Source organism: Manis pentadactyla, chromosome 15, assembly GCF_030020395.1.
Source record: "Manis pentadactyla isolate mManPen7 chromosome 15, mManPen7.hap1, whole genome shotgun sequence".
Classification (NCBI taxonomy): domain Eukaryota; kingdom Metazoa; phylum Chordata; class Mammalia; order Pholidota; family Manidae; genus Manis; species Manis pentadactyla.
In genome coordinates this window covers 6,827,191-6,849,304 of record NC_080033.1, presented here as the reverse complement: position 1 = coordinate 6,849,304, position 22,114 = coordinate 6,827,191, and the positions used below count along the sequence as shown (strand labels likewise).

The following is a 22,114-nucleotide window of genomic DNA, read 5'->3' as shown; positions in this document are numbered from 1 at the left end:
TGTTTCTAGTATTATGCATAAACATCACTAATTGATGTCATGAAATTGATGTGTTTATGTAACTATTTTATGAAGACATGAGTTAGAGTAATATGAAGGAAATAATTAGTAATTAAGTTACTTATTCCTTTAATTATAATTTATCCTAGGTTAAAAAAGAAGTGTACACATTTTAAAAACTTAAAATGAAAGCATACTAATGATGCAGAATTAAGTGGAGATCAGTACTATGACTAGAGTAGTGAAAAAAAAGAAAAAGAAAAAGAAAAAGGAAACTGGAGAAAGATATACTGTGGATTTCACAATACCAGTTGCAATTTGCTGTGATAGAGCAAAATTTAAAAAGCTGTTTGATAATGTAAAGAAGTTTAAAGTGGACAACGTTGTGGGACATTCTCAGCAAATCCATAGTAAATTTGATGAGAAATTTCCTCATGAGAAGCAAACAGGGATAGATGAAATTAGTTGACTGAAATCAGAATTAAGTATGTAAGCAGAAATTTTAATTTTAAAGCATAATCTGAGTTTATAACTTTGTCTAGCTATAAGATGGCTTCGAGTCTTCCACAAAATATATTTTAGGTGGAGAGGTAAATTACTAATTATTGAAGTTTTGTTAGGATAGTATGAGAAAAGACTAAAAATTATAGTTTATAAAGATAACTCCATTAAGCCACCGAACAACTGCCCACAGAATATCTAACAATATCAAAGATCAAATAACTCAAAATTAGAAAAGCTACACATACTCTTCTTTAGCATTATATAAGTTGTACAATATAAGATACTGCCCAAATAATAACTCTGTTTCTTTGATAATGTAAAGAAGTTTAAAGTGGACAACATTGTGGGACATTCTCAGTAAATCCATAGTAAATTTGATGAGAAATTTCCTCATGAGAAGCAAATACTCTGGGTTCGTTTTGCCTTAAAAGACTTCCAAACCAAAATGAAGTGTTGTCAATTTGCAGCCTACAAAATCAAAGTCATAGCATAGCTATTTTTTAATCTTTTGCAAATGTCAAAAGAGGATTTCTGCTAGGTTTAAAAAAAATTCATCTCTATTTCAATAGCTGGTACACCAACTATGTTAGGTTAAAATGTGGACTCCTTGATATTTCAAGGCAAGAGATAATGTCTCCCTAATTGCTTTGCTCCACAGTATAAGTATCATGTTATAGAATATACATGTAAATATTATGAATTAATCATCATCACTTTATGGAAGTGTTGAAACAAAAACTATGTTCTTTATCAATGCTCATTGGTTGAATGGTGGAAGTTTTCAAAGGCTTTTTTATACTTTGAACTACAAGATATTCTTAAAAAAAGAAAACCTTGCCAAATATTTCATAACTCTTCCTCCCCAAAAATGACAGTGTGGTTTGTCTTCCCACCAGCATCAAACACTGCATATGAACAAATAAAATCTGAAATTACACAGAAAGGAAAAGCTTTTTTTGTAGCCTAATGGTGGAATATTTGTTGAAACTGAAACTTTTCATACATTGATAATTTTATCTGTCTTTCTAGCATGAATCAATATACAGGAGAATTAAAACATCAAAAGCAGTATGAAAATGCAATGAAAAAATAGGAAATAGAAACTATGAAAAAGTACTCAATGAAAATTCTAGAATTGACAAATGTAATATCTCAAATTAAACATCTGGTAAACATAACAGCAGAATTGAGGTAACAGAAAAGAATCAGCAAACATGAAAACAGAGCAATCCAATCTGAAAAACAGAAAAAAGGTTGAAGATAAATAACAGAGCCAGTGACCTGTGTGGCAATGAAAAATAATAATAATAATAATAAATAAATAAATAACATTTGACTACTTGGAATTCCAGAAGGAGAAGGGTAGAGAAAAATATTTGAAAATATAATGTTTCCAAATTTGGAAAAAGGTGTAAGTGTAAATTTCAAAGGCTCAGAGAATCATAGAGGACTAACACAAAGAAAACTACGCATAGGCACAACATATTCAAACAGCTGAAAACCAAACGTAATAAGAAAATCGACATCATGTAGAGAAAATACGCTTTACATACAGAGGAAAAACAATTTAAATGACTTATCACCATTGGCCAGAAGCCAGTGATACTTTATCTTTTTTAAAAATACAAAACAAAACCCAGAATTCTATGGCAAGAAAAAATCCTTCCAGAACAAAGGCATTTATGTAAAACAAACAATAGAAATTCATCACCAGCAGATATGCACTCCAAGAAATGCTAAATTAAATTCTTCAAGCTGCAGGGAAATGATACCAGATGGAAATTCAGATCATTGGGAAGGAATGAAGGGCATGGGAAATGGTAAATACATGGATAAACATAAAAGATGGGATGGGGGGTTGGCCTTAATTTCTTTGAAATTCGTAAGACTGCTTAAATATCTAAGTGACTGTCACTGTGACTTTCCAAAAAAAACTAAGTTACAAAAGAGGTGGAGAGTAAGTTCTTGACCAAAGGAGACTCAAAAGCTATAGTCATATAAAACATGTAAGCTTAATTTAATTTTTGGATTTAAAAAAGACCCAGCACTTTCAGAAGCCATTCTTTATAAACAACTGGAGAAATTTGTAAATGGACTAAATATTGTAGAATGTTATAGGGTTACTGTTAATGTTTTTAGTTGACAAAAAGCTTTGTGGTCATGTAAAAGACTATCTTTAATTTTCAGAGCTGTATATGGATTTTTTAGGGGTGAAGGGATATCTAAAACATTCACTCAAAAGCACAGCAAAATATGTAGTCAACATGTAATAATGATATGTGCACCTCTATATATTTTATACACACACACACACATACACATTTCATACATATGAGAAAGATGTTGAAACCGGGTGCAGGGCAAACAAACCTTCATTGTACAACTTTTGTTATACCCTTTATATAAAAATGAAAACTTCCAAAAACATTAGGAATACTTTCCTAAGTCAACATCTGTCTTTTGGCTACCCTAACTTCCAATCTCTTTGCATTATGGGGAATGTTGATTGTATGTTATCTGTGTTATAGAATTTGTTGTGAGAAAACTTCAAATCACTTCAATTTGCAACAGCTATACTGTCAATACTCAAAAAAGGCACAAGGTTTCTTCCTATTATCTTCATGGAGTTGAGCTTTGAGTAAAAGTTTCTTTTAAAATATTTTCTATGAGATTTTTGACCAGAATAAACGATCTTAAGTAAAATATGAATTGAGTGATTAAAAAAATATGGTCATAGAGTCTTCCTTCTATATTAATTTATAGTCATACTAGTGATTATCATAAAAATAACATCCAGTAAACAAATACTATGTGTCAGATGCCTTCCAAACATTTATTTTTTATGTTAATCTTTACTGTAACATCTTCAGGTGGCAGAATGGTGATAATGGTAAAGGATGAACTATGGCTGATGACTTTCCAACCATATCACATTAATAGTCTCTTATAAGTGTGAAGCCTTTGATGTTGAGTAGGTTGACAGCAATGAGCAAACGTCTTCCCGCATTCTTTACATTTGTGTGGCTTCACACCAGTATGAATTCTCTGATGTTCAGTAAGTCGATCACTACGACTAAAGGCCTTACCGCATTCTTTACATTCATAGGGTTTTTCACCAGTATGTATTCTCTTATGTCGAGAAAGAGCTGAGACAGAACGAAATGCCCTCTTACATTCTTTACATATATATGGTTTCAAATCAGTATGAATTGTCTGGTGATAAATTAGTTGAGAATTAAGTCTAAAGGTTTTTCCACATTCCTTACATTCATAAGGTTTCTTTCCAGCATGAATTGACTGATGTGTTTTAAGACCTCCAACACGACTGAAGGCTTTCCCACATTGTTTACATTCATATGGTTTCAAATCAGTATGAATTATCTGATGTTGAATAAGGTATGAATGAAGCTTGAAAGTCTTTCCACACTTTTTGCATTCATGTGGCTTCTCACCAGTATGAATTCTCTGATGTTGTATAAGCTGAGAGCCTCTACAGAAGGCCTTCCCACATTCCTTACAATCGTAGAGTTTCTCACTACTATGACTTCTCTTATGTTGAAGAAGGCTTGAAATCCTACTAAAGGCCTTACCACATTCCTTACATTCATGAGGCTTCTCACCAGTATGACTTCTCTGATGTTCAATAAGTAAATATCTGTGAACAAAGGCCTTTCCACATTGGTTACATTTATATGGTTTCTCACCCGAATGGATTTTCTTATGTTGATAAAGACTTGCACGATGACCAAAGGCCTTTCCACATTCCTTACATATGTAGGGTTTTACACCACGATGAATTTTCTGATGTAGACACATATGTCGGTACAATCTAAAAGTTTCCCCACATTCTTTACATTCATAGGGTTTCAAACCAATATGAATTTTCTGATGTACAGTTAGATGAGAAGGACGTTTAAAAGCTTTCCCACATTGGTTACATTTATAGGGTTTTATACTAGTATGAATTATCTGATGTTGTAAAAGGTGTGAATAAAACCTAAAGGCCTTCTTACATCCATTACATTCATAGGACTTCAGAGCAGTGTGAGTTTTTTTATGTCTAATAAAATGCTGGAGAACTTTAAAGGCCTTCCCACATTCCTTACATTCATAGGGTCTCACACCAATATGGTCTCTTAGATGTTTAGTAAGATGTGTATATTTTCTATAGCTCTTTCTATATTCTTTACATTCATAGGATTTCTCTGTAGTGTGAATCCTCTGATGTAAAGGGAGGAGGGATATGTACTTTGTGAATGTCATTTGACTAAAACAATCCACTTTAGGTTCCTGTTGTCTTCCAAATTCAATGTTGCAGTGTGGGTTATTCCTTAAAATAAATCCCAATAAGTTGAAAGTTTTACTTCTTTTCATTCTCTCCCAATGGTGTGAATTTACTTCTTGACTGATTTTTTCTGAAGATAACTTGTTGGTCTCAGTTGTAAAATCAAAGTCTGAAAGAAAATGAGAAAAGAAACAAATGCTATTTTCCTGTACTGGGGGTGAGGAAGGCCTTCTATAGTAAAAATAGTGATAAACTGAAAAGTATATTCACAGAAGTAAAAGGGTCGAGAGGGATTAAAGATGGCGGCATGAGAGGTGATACAGAGAACTTCTCCCAAAACCACATATAGTAAGAAAGCATAGTTAATACAACTAATCCTAAAAGAGCAACAGGAAAGAAGGCTGCACAAGACAATATACATCTGGAGAACAAAGCAAAAACAGGGTAACGTACCAAAGCCTTGATCCAGCGGGACCCAAGCCCCACCCCCAGCTCACCAGCAGGAGGGAGAGAAACGGAGCAGGGAGGGGGTGGAGGCCTAGGACTGCTGAACAGTCAGCCCTGGAGATCTGCTCTTGGAGCACAAACCTAAATTGCATGGTGCTCTGGAGATTAGTGGGGTTGGAAAGCTAAGACAGGCTGAATGCTTAGGTTAGAGAGACTGAGATTCCAGCTGTTTGTGGAGGACAGGGATTCACATCCAGCCACTCTGGGACAAAGGAAAGGCAGGCGGTCTGAGAAGCTTCCTAGCAGCAAGAGGGCTGCTGAAGGGCAGGGATTGCATGGAGCTTGGTGCTCAGGAAAAGGAAAAGGTGGACAAGGTTGTCTGGGTATGCTCTGCCCAGCAGGTTGGGAATTTTCAGAAACTTCAGGTGCTGCATCCCCCTGGGTGGCTACTCAGCTCAGAGACACCCCACAGTGATATGCACCCTACTGTGCTTTCCTCCTGGCCTGCCAGCACAGGTTCGCAAACTAGCAGTCACTGCCCTGGCATCAGGCCAGCCAAAGGGAGGCCCCGCCTACAGCAGCTACAAATGCAAAGCACAGAGGCTGACACCTATGTGCTCGGCCCACTGGTTCTGACAGTGGACACAGGCACTGCAGCTGGGAAGCAGGAAACAGCTCTTTCCTCTCCTCCAGGCACTAGCGCCACTCCCCTGCAACCCCTGACATCACTCCAAGGACTGAGCACCTCCACAGACTACAGTTTCTGGGCACTACAGGGCACCAGATACAAATATGAAATGTCAAAGGAACCTGGTTCAAGGCAAAATCTCACAAACACCAGAAAAAGGCCCAAGTGAAACAACTCACCAGTATTCCTGAAAGAGAGTTCAAAATAAAAATCATAAACATGCTCCTGTAGGTACAGAAAAATATTCAAGAACAAATTTAGGACAGAGATTCAATTGTTGAAGAACACAACAGAGGCTATTAAAAGCATATTAGATACAGTGGAGGAGACGATAAATGAAATAGAAATCAGGGAAGAGGAATACAAAGAAGCTGAAGCACAGAGAGAAAAAAGGATCTCTAGGAATGAAAAGAATATTGAGAGAACAGTGTGACCAATCTAAATGGAGCAATATTTGTATTATAGGGGTATGAGGAGAAGAAGAGAGAGAAAAAGGGATAGAAAGTGTCTTTGAGGAAGTAATTGCTGAAAACTTCCCCAATCTTGGGAAGGAGACAGTCTCTAAGGCCACGGAGGTGCACAGATCTCCAAACACAAAGGAATCAAGGAGGAAAACAGCAAGACATATAATAATCAAAATGGCAAAGATGAAGAATAAGGATAGACTTTAAAAGCAGCCAGCGAGAAAAATAAGATCACATACAAAGAAAAACCCATTGCTATCACCAGACTTCTCAGCAGAAACTGTATACGCCAGAAGGGAGTGGCATGATATATTTAATGCAATGAAGCAGAAGGGCCTTGAACCAAGATTACTTTATCCAACAAGATTATCATTTACATTTGAAGGAGGGATTAAACAATTTCCAGATAAGCAAAAGCTAAAGAGAATTTACCTCCCACTAACCATGTCTACAGTGAATTTTGGAGGGACTGCTACAGATGGAAGTGTTCCTAACATTCCAGAAGTAATAAAAAGGGACAGACAAAGAGTAGAGAATATGATACCTAATATAAAATGAATGGAGGCAGAAGGAAAGGACAGAAAAAAATAAAAAGAACCTTTAGATTGTGTTTGTAATAGCATACTAAGCGAGTTAAGTTAGACTGTTAGATAGTAAGGAAGTTACCCTTAAACCTTTAGTAATCATGAATCTAAAGCCTGCAATGGCAGTAACTACATACCTATTGATAATTGCCCTAAATGTAAATGGTCTGAATGCACTAATCAAAAGAATTAGTCACTAAATGGAATAAAAAACAGGACCCAACTATATGCTGCCTACAAGAGACTCATTTCAAACCCAAAGACATACACAGACTAAAAGTGAAGGGATGTGAAAAGATATTTCATGCAACTAATAGGGAGAAAAAAGGTGTGGCAGTACTTGTATCAGACAAAATAGATTTCAAAATAAAGAAAGTCACAAGAGACAAAGAAGGACATTACATAACAATAAAGGGGTCAATCCAACAAGAGGATATAACCATTATAAACATCTATGAACCCAACACAGGAGCACCTACATATGTGAAACAAATACTAACAGAATTAAAAGGGGAAATAGAATGCAATGCATTCATTCTAGGAGACATCAACACACCACTCACTCCAAAGGACAGATCAACCAGACAGAAAATAAGTAAGAAGACAGACGCACTGAACAACACATTAGAACAGATGGACCTAATAGACATCTACAGAACTCTACACCCAATAGCAGCAGGATACACATTCTTCTCAAGTGCGCATGGAACATCTTCAAGAATAGATCACATACTAGGCCACCAAAAAATCCTCAGTAAATTCAAAAAGACTGAAATTGTCCCAACCAGCTTCTCAGACCACAAAGGTGTGAAACTAGAAATAAACTATGCAAAGAAAACAAAAAAGCCCACAAACACATGGAGGCTTAACAACATGCTCCTAAATAACCAATTTATCAATGACCAAAATAAAACAGAGATCAAGCAATATATGAAGACAAATGACAACAATAATTTAACACTGCAAAAATCTGTGGGACACAGCAAAGGCCATGCTAAGAGGGAAGTATATTGCAAAACAGGCCTGCCTCAGGAAAGAAGAACAATCCCATATGAACAATCTAAACTCACAATTAACGACACTAGAAAAAGAACAAATGAGGAGCAAAGTCAGTAGAAGGAGGGACATAATAAAGATTAGAGCAGAAATAAGTAAAATTGAGAAGAATAAAACAATAGAAAGAATCAATGAAAGCAGGAGCTGATTCTTCAAAAAAAATAAACAAACAAAAAAATAAACCCTAGCCAGACTTATCAAGAAAAAAAGAGAGTCTACACACATAAACAGAATCAGAAATGAGAAGGGAAAAATCATGCCAGACACCACAGAAATACAAAGAATTATTAGAGAATACTATGAAAAATTATATGCTAACAAACTGGATAACCTAGAAGAAATAGACAACTTTCTAAACCTTCCAAGGCTGACCCAGAAAGAAACAGAAAATCTGAACAGACCAATTACTACAATGAAATTGAATTGGTAATCAACAAAATACCTAAGAACAAAACAACTGGTCCGGATGGCTTCACTGTTGAATTTTATCAAACATTTAGTGAAGACCTAATACTCATTCTCCTTAAAGTTCTCCAAAAAATAGAAGAGGAGGGAATACTTCCAAACTCACTCTACAAAGCCAGCATCACCCTAATACCAAAATCAGGCAAAGACACCACAAAAAAAGAAAATTACAGACCAGTAACCCTAATGAACATAGATGCAAAAATACTCAACAAAATATTAGTAAACTGAATTCAAAAATACATAAAAAAGATCATCCATCATGATCAAGTAGGATTTATTCCAGGGATGCAAGGATGGTACAACATTTGAAAATCCATGAACATCATCCACCACATCAACAAAAAGGATAAAAACCACATGATGATCTCCATAGATGCTGAAAAAGCATTCGACAAAATTCAACACCCATTCATGATAAAAACTCTCAACAAAATGGGTATAGAGGGCAAGTACCTCAACATAATAAAGGCCATATATGACAAACCCACAGCCAATATCATACTGAACAGCAAGAAGCTGAAAGCTTTTCCCCTGAGATTGAGAACAAGACAAGGATGCCCACTCTTCCCACTTTTATTCAACACAGTACTGGAGGTCCTAGCCACGGCAATCAGACAACACAAAGAAATAAAAGGCATCCAGATTGGCAAGGAAGAAGTCAAACTGTCACTATTTGCAGATGACATGATATTGTACATAAAAAGCCCCAAAGAATCCACTCCAATACTACTAGATCTAATATCTGAGTTCAGCAAAATTACAGGATACAAAATTAATACACAGAAATCTGTTGCATTCCTATACCTATATATTAATGATGAACTAGCAGAAAGAGAAATCAGGAAAACAATTCCATTCACAGTTGAATGAAAAAGAATAAAATACCTAGGAATAAACCTAACCAAGGAAATGAAAGACCTATACTCTGAAAACTACAAGACACTCATGAGAGAAATTAAAGAAGATGCCAGTAAATGGAAACACATCCCATGCTCATGGATAGGAAGAATTAATATTGTCAAAATGGTCACCCTGCCTAAAGCAATCTAAGGATTCAATGCAATTGCTATCAAAATACCAACACCATTCTTCAACGAATTACAGAAAATAGTTCTAAAATTCATATGGAACCAGAAAAGACCCCGAATAGCCAAAGCAATCCTGAGAAGGAAGAATAAAGCTGGGGGGATTACCCTCCCCGACTTCAATCTCTACCACAAAGCAACAGCAATCAAGACAACTTGGTGCTGGCACAAGAACAGACCCACAGACCAATGGGACAGACAAGAGAGCCCAGATATAATGCCAAGCATATATGGTCAATTAATATACGATAGAGGAGCTATGGACATACAATGGGGAAACCACAGCCTCTTCAACAAGTGGTGTTGGCAATACTGGACAGCTACATGGAAGAGAATGAAACTGGATTATTGTCTAACCCCATACACAAAAGTAAACTCGAAATGGATCAAAGGCTTGGATGTGAGTCATGAAATCATAAAACTCTAAGAACATAGGCAAAAATCTCTTCAATATAAACATGAGCAACTTTTTTCTGAACACATCTCCTCAGGCAAGGGAAACAAAAGCAAAAATGAACAAATGGTACTACATCAAGCTCAAAACCTTCTGCACAGCAAAGGACACCATTGGTAGAACAAAAAGGCATCCTACAGTATGGGAGAATATATTTGTAAATGACATATCCGACAAGGGGTTAAAATCCAACATATATAAAGAACTCACATGTCTCAACACTCAAAAAGCAAATATCCTTATTAAAAAATGGGCAGAGGATCTGAAGAGACAAGTCTCCAAAGAAGAAATTCAGATGGCCAACAGACACATGAAAAGAAGCTCCACCTAACTAATTATCAGGGAAATGCAAATTAAAACCATGAAGAGATATCACCTCACACCATTTAGGATGGCCAACATCCAAAAGAGAAGGAACAACAAATGCTGGCGAGGTTGTGGAGAAAGGGAACCCTCCTACACTGATGGTGGGAATGTCAATTAGTTCAACCATTGTGGAAAGCAGTATGGAGGTTCCTCAAAAAACTCAAAATAGAAATACCATTTGACCCAGGAATTCCACTTCTAGGAATTTACCCCAAGAATGCAGGAGCCCAGTTTGAAAAAGACATATGCACCCCTATGTTTATCGCAGGACTTATTACAATAGCCAAGAATGGAAGCAACCTAAGTGTCCATCAGTAGATGAATGGATAAAGAAGATGTGGTACATATACATAATGGAATATGATTCAGCCATAAGAAGAAAACAAATCCTACCATTTGCAACAACATGGATGGAGTTAGAGGGTATTATGCTCAGTGAAATAAGCCAGGCAGAGAAAGACAAGTATCAAATGATTTCACTCATATGTGGAGTATAAGAACAAAGAAAAAACTGAAGGAGCAAAACAGCAGCAGACCCACAGAACCTGAGAATGGATTAACAGTTACCAAAGGGAAAGGGACTGGGGAGGATGGGTGGGAAGGGAGGGATAAGGGCGGGGAAAAAGGGGGCATTACAATTAGCATGTATAATGTGGGGTGGGGGACATGGGGAGGGCTGTGCAACACAGAGAAGACAAGTAGTGATTCTACAGCATCTTACTACGCTGATGGACACTGGCTGTAATGGGGTATGTGGGGGGGGGTCTTGGTGATGGGGAGAGTCTAGTAAACATAATGTTTTTCATGTAATTGTAGATTAATGATACCAAACTAAAAATAAATAAATAAAATAAAAACATAATGTTCTTGACTGATTCATTCTATCACTGTAAAAATTACCAAGGCCCTTTTGTGTAAAGAGAGCACCAGAACCCTATGTTTCCTGTTCATGTAGGTGTATTTACAATTAAAATAGAATATTTATAGATATTCTAATATATACATAATATGAAATCTGTTTTGTTTACTAGTGGTTATACAGAGAAAGTCCCAGAATTCAAACCTTTAGTCATTTAGAAAAGAAGCAATTGAAGGATGAGGCAAAGGGAGGCAGGAAGGTAAATGGAAGATTCAGGTGCTGAATGCAGGAGCCCATTTCCATGTAACAAAGGGCAAACTAGTCCTTTGAGAATATGGAGCAGAAATTTATGGGGTGATTTTTTTGGGCATACAGCATCAAATAGACAGTGGAGAAAGTGGGTATTCCACACTGAAAATTCTCCATTATTTCAGGCAGATGTCCTTACCTAGTGAGACCAAGTTAATATAATTCTCCAACATCACATCTCTGTACAAATCCCTCTGGTCTGAATTTAGGCATTCCCACTCCTCCTGAGAGAAATCTATGGCAATATCACTGAATGTCAATGGCACCTGAAATGAGAAACCCATGTATTATTTGTAAAGGAAAAAACTTTCAAAATGAAATACTGAATTGTAGCAAGGGGCAATATATAAAAACAGGTACGCTGACGTTACAAGAGCATGACATGATGAGACGAGAATGAATAAATTAGCATCTGAAGTAGACTGTCTACATAATCTTGAAGAATTCTATTAAAGTACACAAAATTTCTTAAAAATATAGAAAAGTTAAATATTAATGTAAGAAAATGAATAATCTACACTTTCATAATTAAGTGAAATAGCATATATGAGCATATTATCTACTATGTACCTAAATCACAGACTATTAGTTAATGCAAGTTCTCACATCTTTTCTTTTCAAGGAATATGTAAAAAGAATTGATCTCTTTTTTCTAGAAAATGAATTATAAATCTCTTCCAGCCAAAATGGAATAACAGGGACGGGATTTCCCTTCTACATGAAATAACCAAAAACCTGGACAAAATCTTTGAAACAATGGTTTCAAGACAGAAAACACTGGGTAACGAAAACATGTGATCCCTGAGAGGCAAGTTACAAATGGAGTGAGCTCTACAGTTGCCCTAGCTCACCGCCGGGGGGAGCACTACTATACAACTATTAGACTGGCTACAATTTAAAAGACTGACCATTTTTCAGGTTGTGGAAAAGATGGAACTCTAATACACTCTGATAGGAATGTAAAATGGTACAATCACTTTGAAAAATAGTTTACTGGTCTTAAAAAGTTTAACATCCATATGACACAGGCTTCCCACTCCTAGTATTTACCCAAGAGAAATGAAAACGTATGTCGACAACACAAAGATCTGTGCATGAAGGTTCATAGCAGCGTTATTTGTAACAACCAAAAAGTGGAAAGAACCCAAATGTCCATCACATAAGAATGTACAAACAAGTTGTGCTATATTCTGAGAATATAATACCAGTCAGCAATGAAATGTAATACATTATTAATATATGCAACATGGATGAATTTCAAAATAAATACGGTAAGTGAAATAAGACAGATTTTTTAAAAGTATGTAATGTACCATTCCATTTCTAGAAAATACAAAGTAACCTACAGTGACAGAAAGTAGGACAACAGTTGCCTGGGCATAAAGCAGAGGGTGGAGAGGCCCTGAAAGGGGCAATTACAAAGGAGTATGAAAAAAATTTTGGAGTGACGGATATGTTTTTTATCTTCACTGTGATGATAATTTTGCAGATGTATATATATGTAAAAACTTTTTAATTCTACACTTTAAGTATCAATTTATTGTCAATTTCACACAGCTACTTTAAAAAGAAAAAATTCATACATTATATGTCAATTATATTTCAAAGAAAACTGATAAAGTTCTATCTTAGGAAATAAAGTTCATATAAAAATTAGGTAATTTTATCAAGACACAAGTTTATTATGTCAGATTATATCATAAGCATTTCCTTTATTCTTACAAATTAATGTTTTCATTGAGTCTCTCTTACAGGTGTTAGATATAATCTTTCTTAAGTGTTAAGGGAAAACAATTCCATTCACAATTGCATCAAAAAGAATAAAATACCTAGGAATAAACCTAACCAAGGAAGTGAAAGACCTATACCCTGAAAACTATAAGACACTCTTAAGAGAAATTATAAAGAGGACACTAATAAATGGAAACTCATCCCATGCTCTTGGCTAGGAAGAATTAATATTGTCAAAATGGCCATCCTGCCCAAAGCAATCTACATTTAATGCAATCCCTTTCAAATTACCAACAGCATTCTTCAACAAACTGGAACAAATAGTTCAAAAATTCATATGGAACTACCAAAGACCCTGAATAGCCAAAGCAATCGTGAGAAGGAAGAATAAAGTGGGGGGGATCTCGCTTCTCAACTTCAAGCTCTACTACAAAGCCATAGTAATCAAGACAATTTGGTACTAGCACAAGAACAGAGCCACAGACCAGTGGAACAGAATAGAGACTCCAGACATTAATCCAAACATATATGGTCAATTAATCTATGATAAAGGAGCCATGGACATACAATGGGGAAATGACAGCCTCTTCAACAGTTGGTGTTGGCAAAACTGGACAGCTACATCTAAGAGAATAAAACTAGATCATTGTCTAACCCCATACACAAAAGTAAATTCAAAATGGATCAAAGACCTGAATGCAAGTCATGAAACCATAAAACTCTTAGAAAAAAGCATAGGAAAAAAATCTCTTGGACATAAACATGATCAACTTCTTCATGAACATATCTCCCCAGGCAAGGGAAACAAAAGCAAAAACAAACAAGTGGGACCATATCAAGCTGAAAAGCTTCTGTACAGCAAAGGAAACCATCAATAGAACAAAAAGGCATCCTACAGTATGGGAGAATATATTCATAAGTGACAGATTAGATAAAGGGTTGACATCCAAAATATATAAAGAGCTCACACACCTCAACAATCAAAAAGCAAATAATCCAATTAAAAAATGGGCAGAGGAGCTGAACAGACAGTTCTTCGAAGAAGAAATTCAGATGGCCAACAGACGCATGAAAAGATGCTCCACATCGCTTGTCATCAGAAAAATGCAAATTCAAACCACAATGAGATATCAGTTCACACCAGTAAGGATCGCCACCATCCAAAAGACAAACAACAACAAATGTTGGTGAGGTTGTGGAGAAAAGGGAACCCTTGTACACTGCTGGTGGGAATGTAAATTAGTTCAACCATTGTTGAAAGCAGTATGGAGGTTCCTCAAAAAGCTCAAAATAGAAATACCATTTGACCCAGGAATTCCACTTCTAGGAGTTAATCCTAAGAATGCAGCAGCCCAGTTTGAAAAAGACAGATGCACCCTATGATTACTGCAGCACTATCTACAATAGCCAAGAAATGGAAGCAACCTAAGTGTCCATCAGTAGATGAATGGATAAAGAAGATGTGGTACATATACACAATGGAATATTATTCAGCCATAAGAGGAAGACAAATCCTACCATTTGCAACAACATGGATGGAGCTAGAGGGTATTATGCTCAGTGAAATAAGCCAGGCAGAGAAAGACAAGTACCAAATGATTTCACTAATATGTGGAGTATAAGAACAAAGAAAAACTGAAGGAACAAAAGAGCAGCAGAATCACAGAACCCAAGAATGGACTAACAGTTACCAAAGGGAAAGGGACTGCGCAGGATGGGTGGGAAGGGAGGGATAAGGGGGGGAAAGAAAGGGGTCATTATGATTAGCATGTATAATGTGTGTGGGGGCATGGGGAGGGCTGTGCAACACAGAGAGAAGACAAGTAGTGGTTCTATAGCACCTTACTACGCTGATGGACAGTGACTGTAATGGGGTTTGTGGGGGGGACTTGATGAAGGGGGGAGTCTAGGAAACAAAATGTTCCTCATGTAATTGTAGATTAATGATACCAAAAAAAAGTGTTAAGGTATTAATAACAATAATATTAAAATATAAAGTATTATACTATTATCACATTTAGGTTGGACACCAATCCTAACCTCTTCCCCACAGTTTAATATCATCTACCACATGTAGTTCTAGATGATCTTCCATTCTACAATCCCTTTCTGAACTCCTGTTCCTACGTTAGAACACACTACTGTAGGATAATTAAAAACAACATCCAATTCACTTAAAACCAGCAATTTCTCTTCCAATACAAAATGGGTCTTGGAACCTTATTCATTTCTCAGTGATTCCTTAACCAGATCCCTGATCTCTCTGTAGACAGGCACATCATTTCTACCCAAACCTAAGAGCTTTTCAAAGCTGAGGTCTCATCTCAGACTGAGACTGAGATGACTCATAATCCAACTCTCCTGTATCTACCTGGAGAAAGTTTTCACTCCTACGGTCAAACAGGACCATCACTTCTATACCACGAAACCATGAACCTTATAAAAGAAGCTCAAATATTTCCTTCAAGGTACTTCACTCTTTCAGTGCTCCAACACTGCTCTTGAGAGAAGACTGAACACTTAGAAGATGAATGAATTATTTCATGAACATGTGAAAATCAGTTCAAAAAAATGGAGAAAATGAGGAGGACACCATCCTTCTCTGTAAGGGAAGAAACCATGAAATAGGGTCAGAGATACAGCTTTCCTAGATAGGAGGTTTCAGGGAAAAAGGATGAAAGTATTACATAAATTAGAAATCATAATATTTCATTAGGGAGAAAGAGACATCCACTTACCTGGGCCATCATTTTAGAATAGCCAATCTCCCTCAGGTTTTCTCTAGTAGAGAAGCCAAGTCCAGAGAACACAGAACTGGGGGGAAGAAAAAGAGACCTTTAGACCCAGTGTATTTCAGAACTTGAAAAATATTTAAGATAGCCTTTTCTTTTTTCTTCTTTATTCTTGATAAAGATTCCACTGTATAAAACCCAAGCAGGGTAGTTAAGATATCACCTATCAAAAGACATAAGAGATGCTTTTAAGTAATAAGACACTATCATTTTACAGGTATTCAACAATCAAATTATAAAGGGTGTAAAGGTAGGTGATGCACCAAGTATTAGTAAGGTCTCAGGGAAAGGAGAATTCTAAAGAGCATTCTCATGGTGTCCTGTAGACTTGTGAAAACCTAGTGTAATTGAGATGTAAGCAGATCACACACTAAGGTCAGAATCACGGGTAAATACAGGGCCTGTTATGGTGCCTTCCTCAGGAAAATGGTGAAGAAAACAGAAATAAGCCAGCACACCAAATACACTTGATCCCGTTGTGGCCAAACCAAAGTGAAGAGATGAGCTGTGGGGATCTGGCCCTGTGGTTCCTGAACGCAAACAGCAGCCGGTGGTGCCTGGACTTATAACACCACTTCTGCTGTCACAGTGAAGTCAGCCATCAGAAGACTGAAGGAATTGAAAGACCAGTAGAAGTGCCACCATTTGAAGATGAACAGACAATAAATGGATGAATTTATGTAATATAGTAAAAAAATGACCCAGAGATGATCAACATAGTGGAGCTAGTAGAAAGTACTTGAAAATATTATGATTAATATACTAAAGCAAAAAGAGGTAAGATAGGCAAAATGGATATCAATAGAGGAATATAATCTTAAAAAATAGAATAATATAAACATTTTATAATTATAGAAGTATCAAAGTTGAGGAATGCATTGGATGGTTTTAACAGCAGAAGTAGTATTAGTCTACATAGTCAAATTAATAATAATCTTATGCAGAGAGAAAAAAGGAAAGAACAGACCAAACATAAATACAGGAACCAGTCAATTGTGAAATTTAACACCTAAAACAAAATAGGATGGAAAATTTATTCAAAGAAATAATGGACAGTGAAATTCCAAATCTCATGAAATACCTTGATACACAATCAAAAAGCTCAGCACATCTAACCAGATAAAATAAGGAAAACCATACCTAGGCACTTCATAGACAAATCGTTGAAAAACTTATCTTAAAAGTATGAAATTTTAAAAAGATAGTTAAAAGAAAACAATAAAAAGAAATAGTTCATTGCTCAACAAAAATTGTAGCAACCTAAAGAATGGATTACACCTTTAAGTGCTGAAGGAAAAAACTGACAACTCTGAATTTTATACCCAGAGAAAATCTTTTTCAGAACTGAAGATGAAGTAATGATTTTTTTCAAACAAAGGCTGAGAGAATTTCTTACAACAGACCCAGAGTATAAGAAATACTAAAGGACAACAGTAGGGCTAAAGGAAAATAATCCCAGATGGAAGCATGGATGTGTGAAAAAGCAATGAAGAACTGTAGAAATAGTAAATATGTGACTAATATGACTGAACAAAGGGATAGCTTAAAGTAACAAAAAATGCTTTGGGGCCCTAAAAAGAAGGAATGACAATAATAGTTAAAATACTGACGAAATGGAGTTAAAATTTTTTAATATTCTTACTTGGTATGTGACAAAAGCCCTAATTTAAAGGAGACTGTATCAAAGATACATCCTATAATATCTCAAGTAACTACTAAGAGAATGTACAACCAAAAAAGCTAATAGAGAAGATAAAATGGAATAATGAAAAATACCTGATTAATGCAAAAGACAGCAGGAAAAGGAGGACTAAAAAAATAAAGAATGAATCGGACAAATAGAAAATATACAGTAAGATGACAGACTTAAATGAAACTATATCAATAATTGGAGAAAATTACAAGTGGATTAAACCTTGCAATTAAAAACTAAAACAAGTTAGATTGAAAAGAAAAACAGAATCAATTATGTTGCTTATAAGAAACATACTTGAAATACAAAGACACAGACATGTTAAAAGTAAGAGTGGAAAAATATATTAGATGGTAACTAGAAGACTGCTGGCAGGTGTAAGTATACTAATAAGAAATAGAAGTACTTATATATTTATAATTTACAGTTTTACAATTTACATTTATTTACATATACTTCTTTATAGTTATTTATAAGATGATATAACATACTTTAATGCAAGATGTATAAGTAATAGAGACATGTTCTACAATTGAACAATATAACAATAGTCCTACATTTCTTACATACCTAAGAGCTTCAAAATATATAAAGAAAAAGTTAGCAGAATTAAAGGACAGACAAATTTATAATTAAGTTAGAATTTTTAATACCCTCCATTGGTAACTGATAACAGAAAGAAGAGAAGAATCAATAAGGTCATAGAAGTTTGAATGGGATTAACCAAACTGACCCAACTGAACATTATACTCCCAAACTACAGTCTACACATTCTTTTCAAATGCTCATGGCATATTTATCAGAATATTCTGGACCATAAGACAAGTATTTATAAATTTCAAATGATTAATATCAAATAAAGTTTATTTTCTGAACCCTTTGGGATTAACCTGGAACTCAAAAACCAGTATTTCTCAAATGTTTCCAAATATAAGAAATTTACTTCTTAATGAGTAGAGGTCAAAGAATAGATTGTAATGGAAACTAGAGAATATTTTGAGATCAATGATAATGAAAGTATGATATAACAAAGCTTGTGAGATGCAGCCAAATCACTGCTTACAAAGACATTATTAGCTTTAAGTGTGTTTTTTTTTTTTTACAAATACAGATAAATGCCATTTATTGTTTAATCGCCATTGATAGTTACTAGGTGTACAAAGACATATAGCAAATTACCAGTGAAATTATTATGGAAATCCTTTGTCAAATTACTTCAATGCCAAATAAATCCAGAATTTATTTTCCCCGAATGAGCAGTATGTGCATTTGTAATGATTTGTAATGATTGCCCACTTTTTTTCTTTCTTTTTATGTTTTGACCCCTTTCATCCAAACAGAAATATTTTGTAAAGATGGAAAAGTTAACAAGCAATGACCTATATTTGGGAGCTGGAAAAGGAAAAGCAAATTAAGCCTAAAGAAGTAGACTGTACTAAAAGAAGCCAATGACAAAATACCCAGACACGCAATACAGAAAAATCAATAAAGCCAAAAGATATTTCATTGGAGAAGACAGACTGATAAGTCTCTAGCAATGCTAAGAGATCAAGAAAAAAACTGCTAGTATCAGGAACATAAAATAAGATATCATTACACAAATTAAATTGAAAACAATTTTATGAACAACATTATGACAAGCTTGAAAAATGTAGGTGGATTTAAAATTCCTTGAAACCACAAGTTAAACTTACATAAGAAATGGAATTCTGAATATTGTTACTTTACTCAAGAAATTAAATCTGTATTAAGGACCTTCCCCCAAAATACCAGGCCCAAAGGCTTTGGTGGTGAATTCTCCCAAACATTTAAGGAATTAAAAATACCAATGAAACTCAGGCTCTTCTAGAAAACAGAAAAAAAATGGACCATGTCATGAGGCATAACTGTGGCATGAAAACCTGACAAGGACAATAATTGCAAGAAAGGAAAACTACAGGGAATCTCTCTCATGAACATACATGCAAGCATATTAAGCCAAATATTAGCGAGGAGAAACTATGATATAAACAACCAAAGGAGAGCTATTCTGGAAATGCAAAGGTCATTTAATTTTCAAAAAAATCAACACAACCTCCCAACTTTAAATAAGAAAACCAATTATTTCATTAGATTCAGAAACCATATAATATTCAGTATCAGTTTATGATAAAAATTCTCAGCAAACTAGGAAAGGAAGGGAACTTCTGTAGTTTGATAAAGGGGATCTACAGAATAAAACTACAATTACCATTATATGAAAGGTGAAACAGGGACCCTTGTTATTTTGAGTTCAGGAATAAGGCAAGGCTGTCCATTCTTGCCATTTCTATTAAACTTTGTCTTGGAAGGCTTACTCACTTTTATAAAGAAAAAAGTGAAATGAAAGGTATGAAGATTGGAATGAAAGAAGTAAAGCCATCTTTATTTGCAGATGAAATGATTTTGTACGTAGAAAAATAGTGTCAATTCTACAAACTACTGGAATAAATGAATTTATTTAGCAAGATTATTGAATAAAAGGTCAATTTATAAAGCACAACTGCATGAAAGAAAACCCACTGAAAAGTGAAAAAATTTTAAATTCCAAAAGTTTATGATAAACATGAAAAATATAGAACACTTTGGAATAAATCTAACAGAAGAGATGCAAGACTTGTAGACTCAAAACAACAAAACATTAAGGAAAGAAATTAAAGAAGGATTAAATAAATGGAAACATATCCCATGTTCATGAATTGGAAGACTCATTTTAAGATTATCAGTTCTCTCTAAATCAATCTATTAATTCAGTGCTTCTCCAGCAATATCAGAAGCTTTTTATTTTTGAGAAAATTAATAAACTTGTTCTACAGATATATGGAAATGCGAAGAACCCAGAATAGTCAGGGCAATTCCAAACAAAGTTGTCAGACTCATATAACAAACTATCAAGAGGTAAAATAAAGCTACTGTTATTAAAACAGTGGTACTGACATAAGAATTGACAGACCAACAGAATAGAGCCCAGAAAGAGATCTGCACACATAGCCACATTTTTTTAAGTTTTGTTATCATTAATCTACAATTACATGAAGAATATTATGTTTACAAGGCTCTCCCCTTCACCAAGTTCCCCCAACAAACCCCATTTAAGTCACTGTCCATCCGGGTAGTAAGATGTTGTAGAATCACTACTTGTCTTCTCTGTGTTGCACAGCCCTCACCGTGCCCCCCCACCCCCCACATTATACATGCTAATCATAAGGCCCCTTTTTTCTTCCCCACCCTAATCTCTCCCTACCCTCCCATTCTCCCCAGTCTCTTCTCCTTTGGTAACTCTTAGTCCATTCTTGGGTTCTGTGATTCTGCTGCTCTTTTGTTCCTTCAGTTTTTCTTTGTTCTTATACTCCACATATGAGTGAAATCATTTCGTATTTGTCTTTCTCCACCTGGCTTATTTCACTGAGCATAATACCCTCTAGCTCCATCCATGTTGTTGCAAATGGTAGGATTTGCTTTCTTCTTATGGCTGAATCATATTCCATTGTGTATATGTACGACATCTTCTTTATCCATTCATCTACTGATGGACACTTAGGTTGCTTCCATTTCTTGGCTATTGTAAATAGTGCTGTGATAAACATAGGGATGCATCTGTCTTTTTCAAACTGGGCTGGTGCATTCTTAGGGTAAATTCCTAGAAGTGGAATTCCTGGGTCAAATGGTAAGTCTATTTTGAGCATTTTGAGGAACCTCCATACTGCTTTCCACAATGGTTGAATTAATTTGCATTCCCACCAGCAGTGTAGGAGGGTTCCCCTTTCTCCGCATCCTCGCCAACATTTGTTGTTGTTTGTCTTTTGGATGGTGGCCATCCTTACCGGTGTGAGGTGATATCTCATTGTGGTTTTAATTTGCATTTCTCTGATGACAAGCGATGTGGAGCATCTTTTCATGTGTCTGTTGGCCATCTGAATTTCTTCTTTGGAGAACTGTCTGTTCAGCTCCTCTGCCCATTTATTAATTGGATTATTTGCTGTTTGTTTGTTGAGGTGTGTGAGCTCTTTATATATTTTGGATGTCAAGCCTTTATCGGATCTGTCATTTACAAATACATTCTCCCATACTGTAGGATGCCTTTTTGTTCTACTGATGGTGTCCTTTGCTGTACAGAAGCTTTTCAGCTTAATGTAGTCCCACTTGTCCATTTTTGCTTTTGTTTTCCTTGCCTGGGGAGATATGTTCATGAAGAAGCCGCTAATGTTTATGTCCAAGAGATTTTTGCCTGTTTTTTTCTAAGAGTTTTGTGGTTTCATGACTTGCATTCAGGTCTTTGATCCATTTCGAATTTACTTTTGTGTATTCAGT

At 35.5% G+C, this 22,114-nt stretch overlaps 1 protein-coding gene across 8 annotated transcripts in view; it reads right to left on the bottom strand.

The window, feature by feature from the left end:
* Window positions 1-1,989: 1,989 nt before the first annotated feature.
* ZNF404 (zinc finger protein 404) overlaps window positions 1,990-22,114 on the bottom strand; it is a 36,306-nt gene continuing 16,181 nt past the window's right edge. For 5 of the 8 annotated variants that reach the window (XM_057493341.1, XM_036918255.2, XM_057493343.1 and 2 more), the window contains 3 exons: window positions 16,039-16,114; window positions 11,709-11,835; window positions 1,990-4,958 (listed from right to left, as the gene is read on the bottom strand). In XM_057493341.1, coding sequence (XP_057349324.1) covers window positions 3,433-4,958; window positions 11,709-11,835; window positions 16,039-16,050 — 1,665 coding nt within the window. In that variant the 5' untranslated portion in view covers window positions 16,051-16,114 and the 3' untranslated portion in view covers window positions 1,990-3,432. The remainder of the gene's footprint in view (window positions 4,959-11,708; window positions 11,836-16,038; window positions 16,115-22,114) is intronic. The other 3 variants (XM_057493345.1, XM_057493344.1, XM_057493346.1) reach the window with 1 other exon arrangement.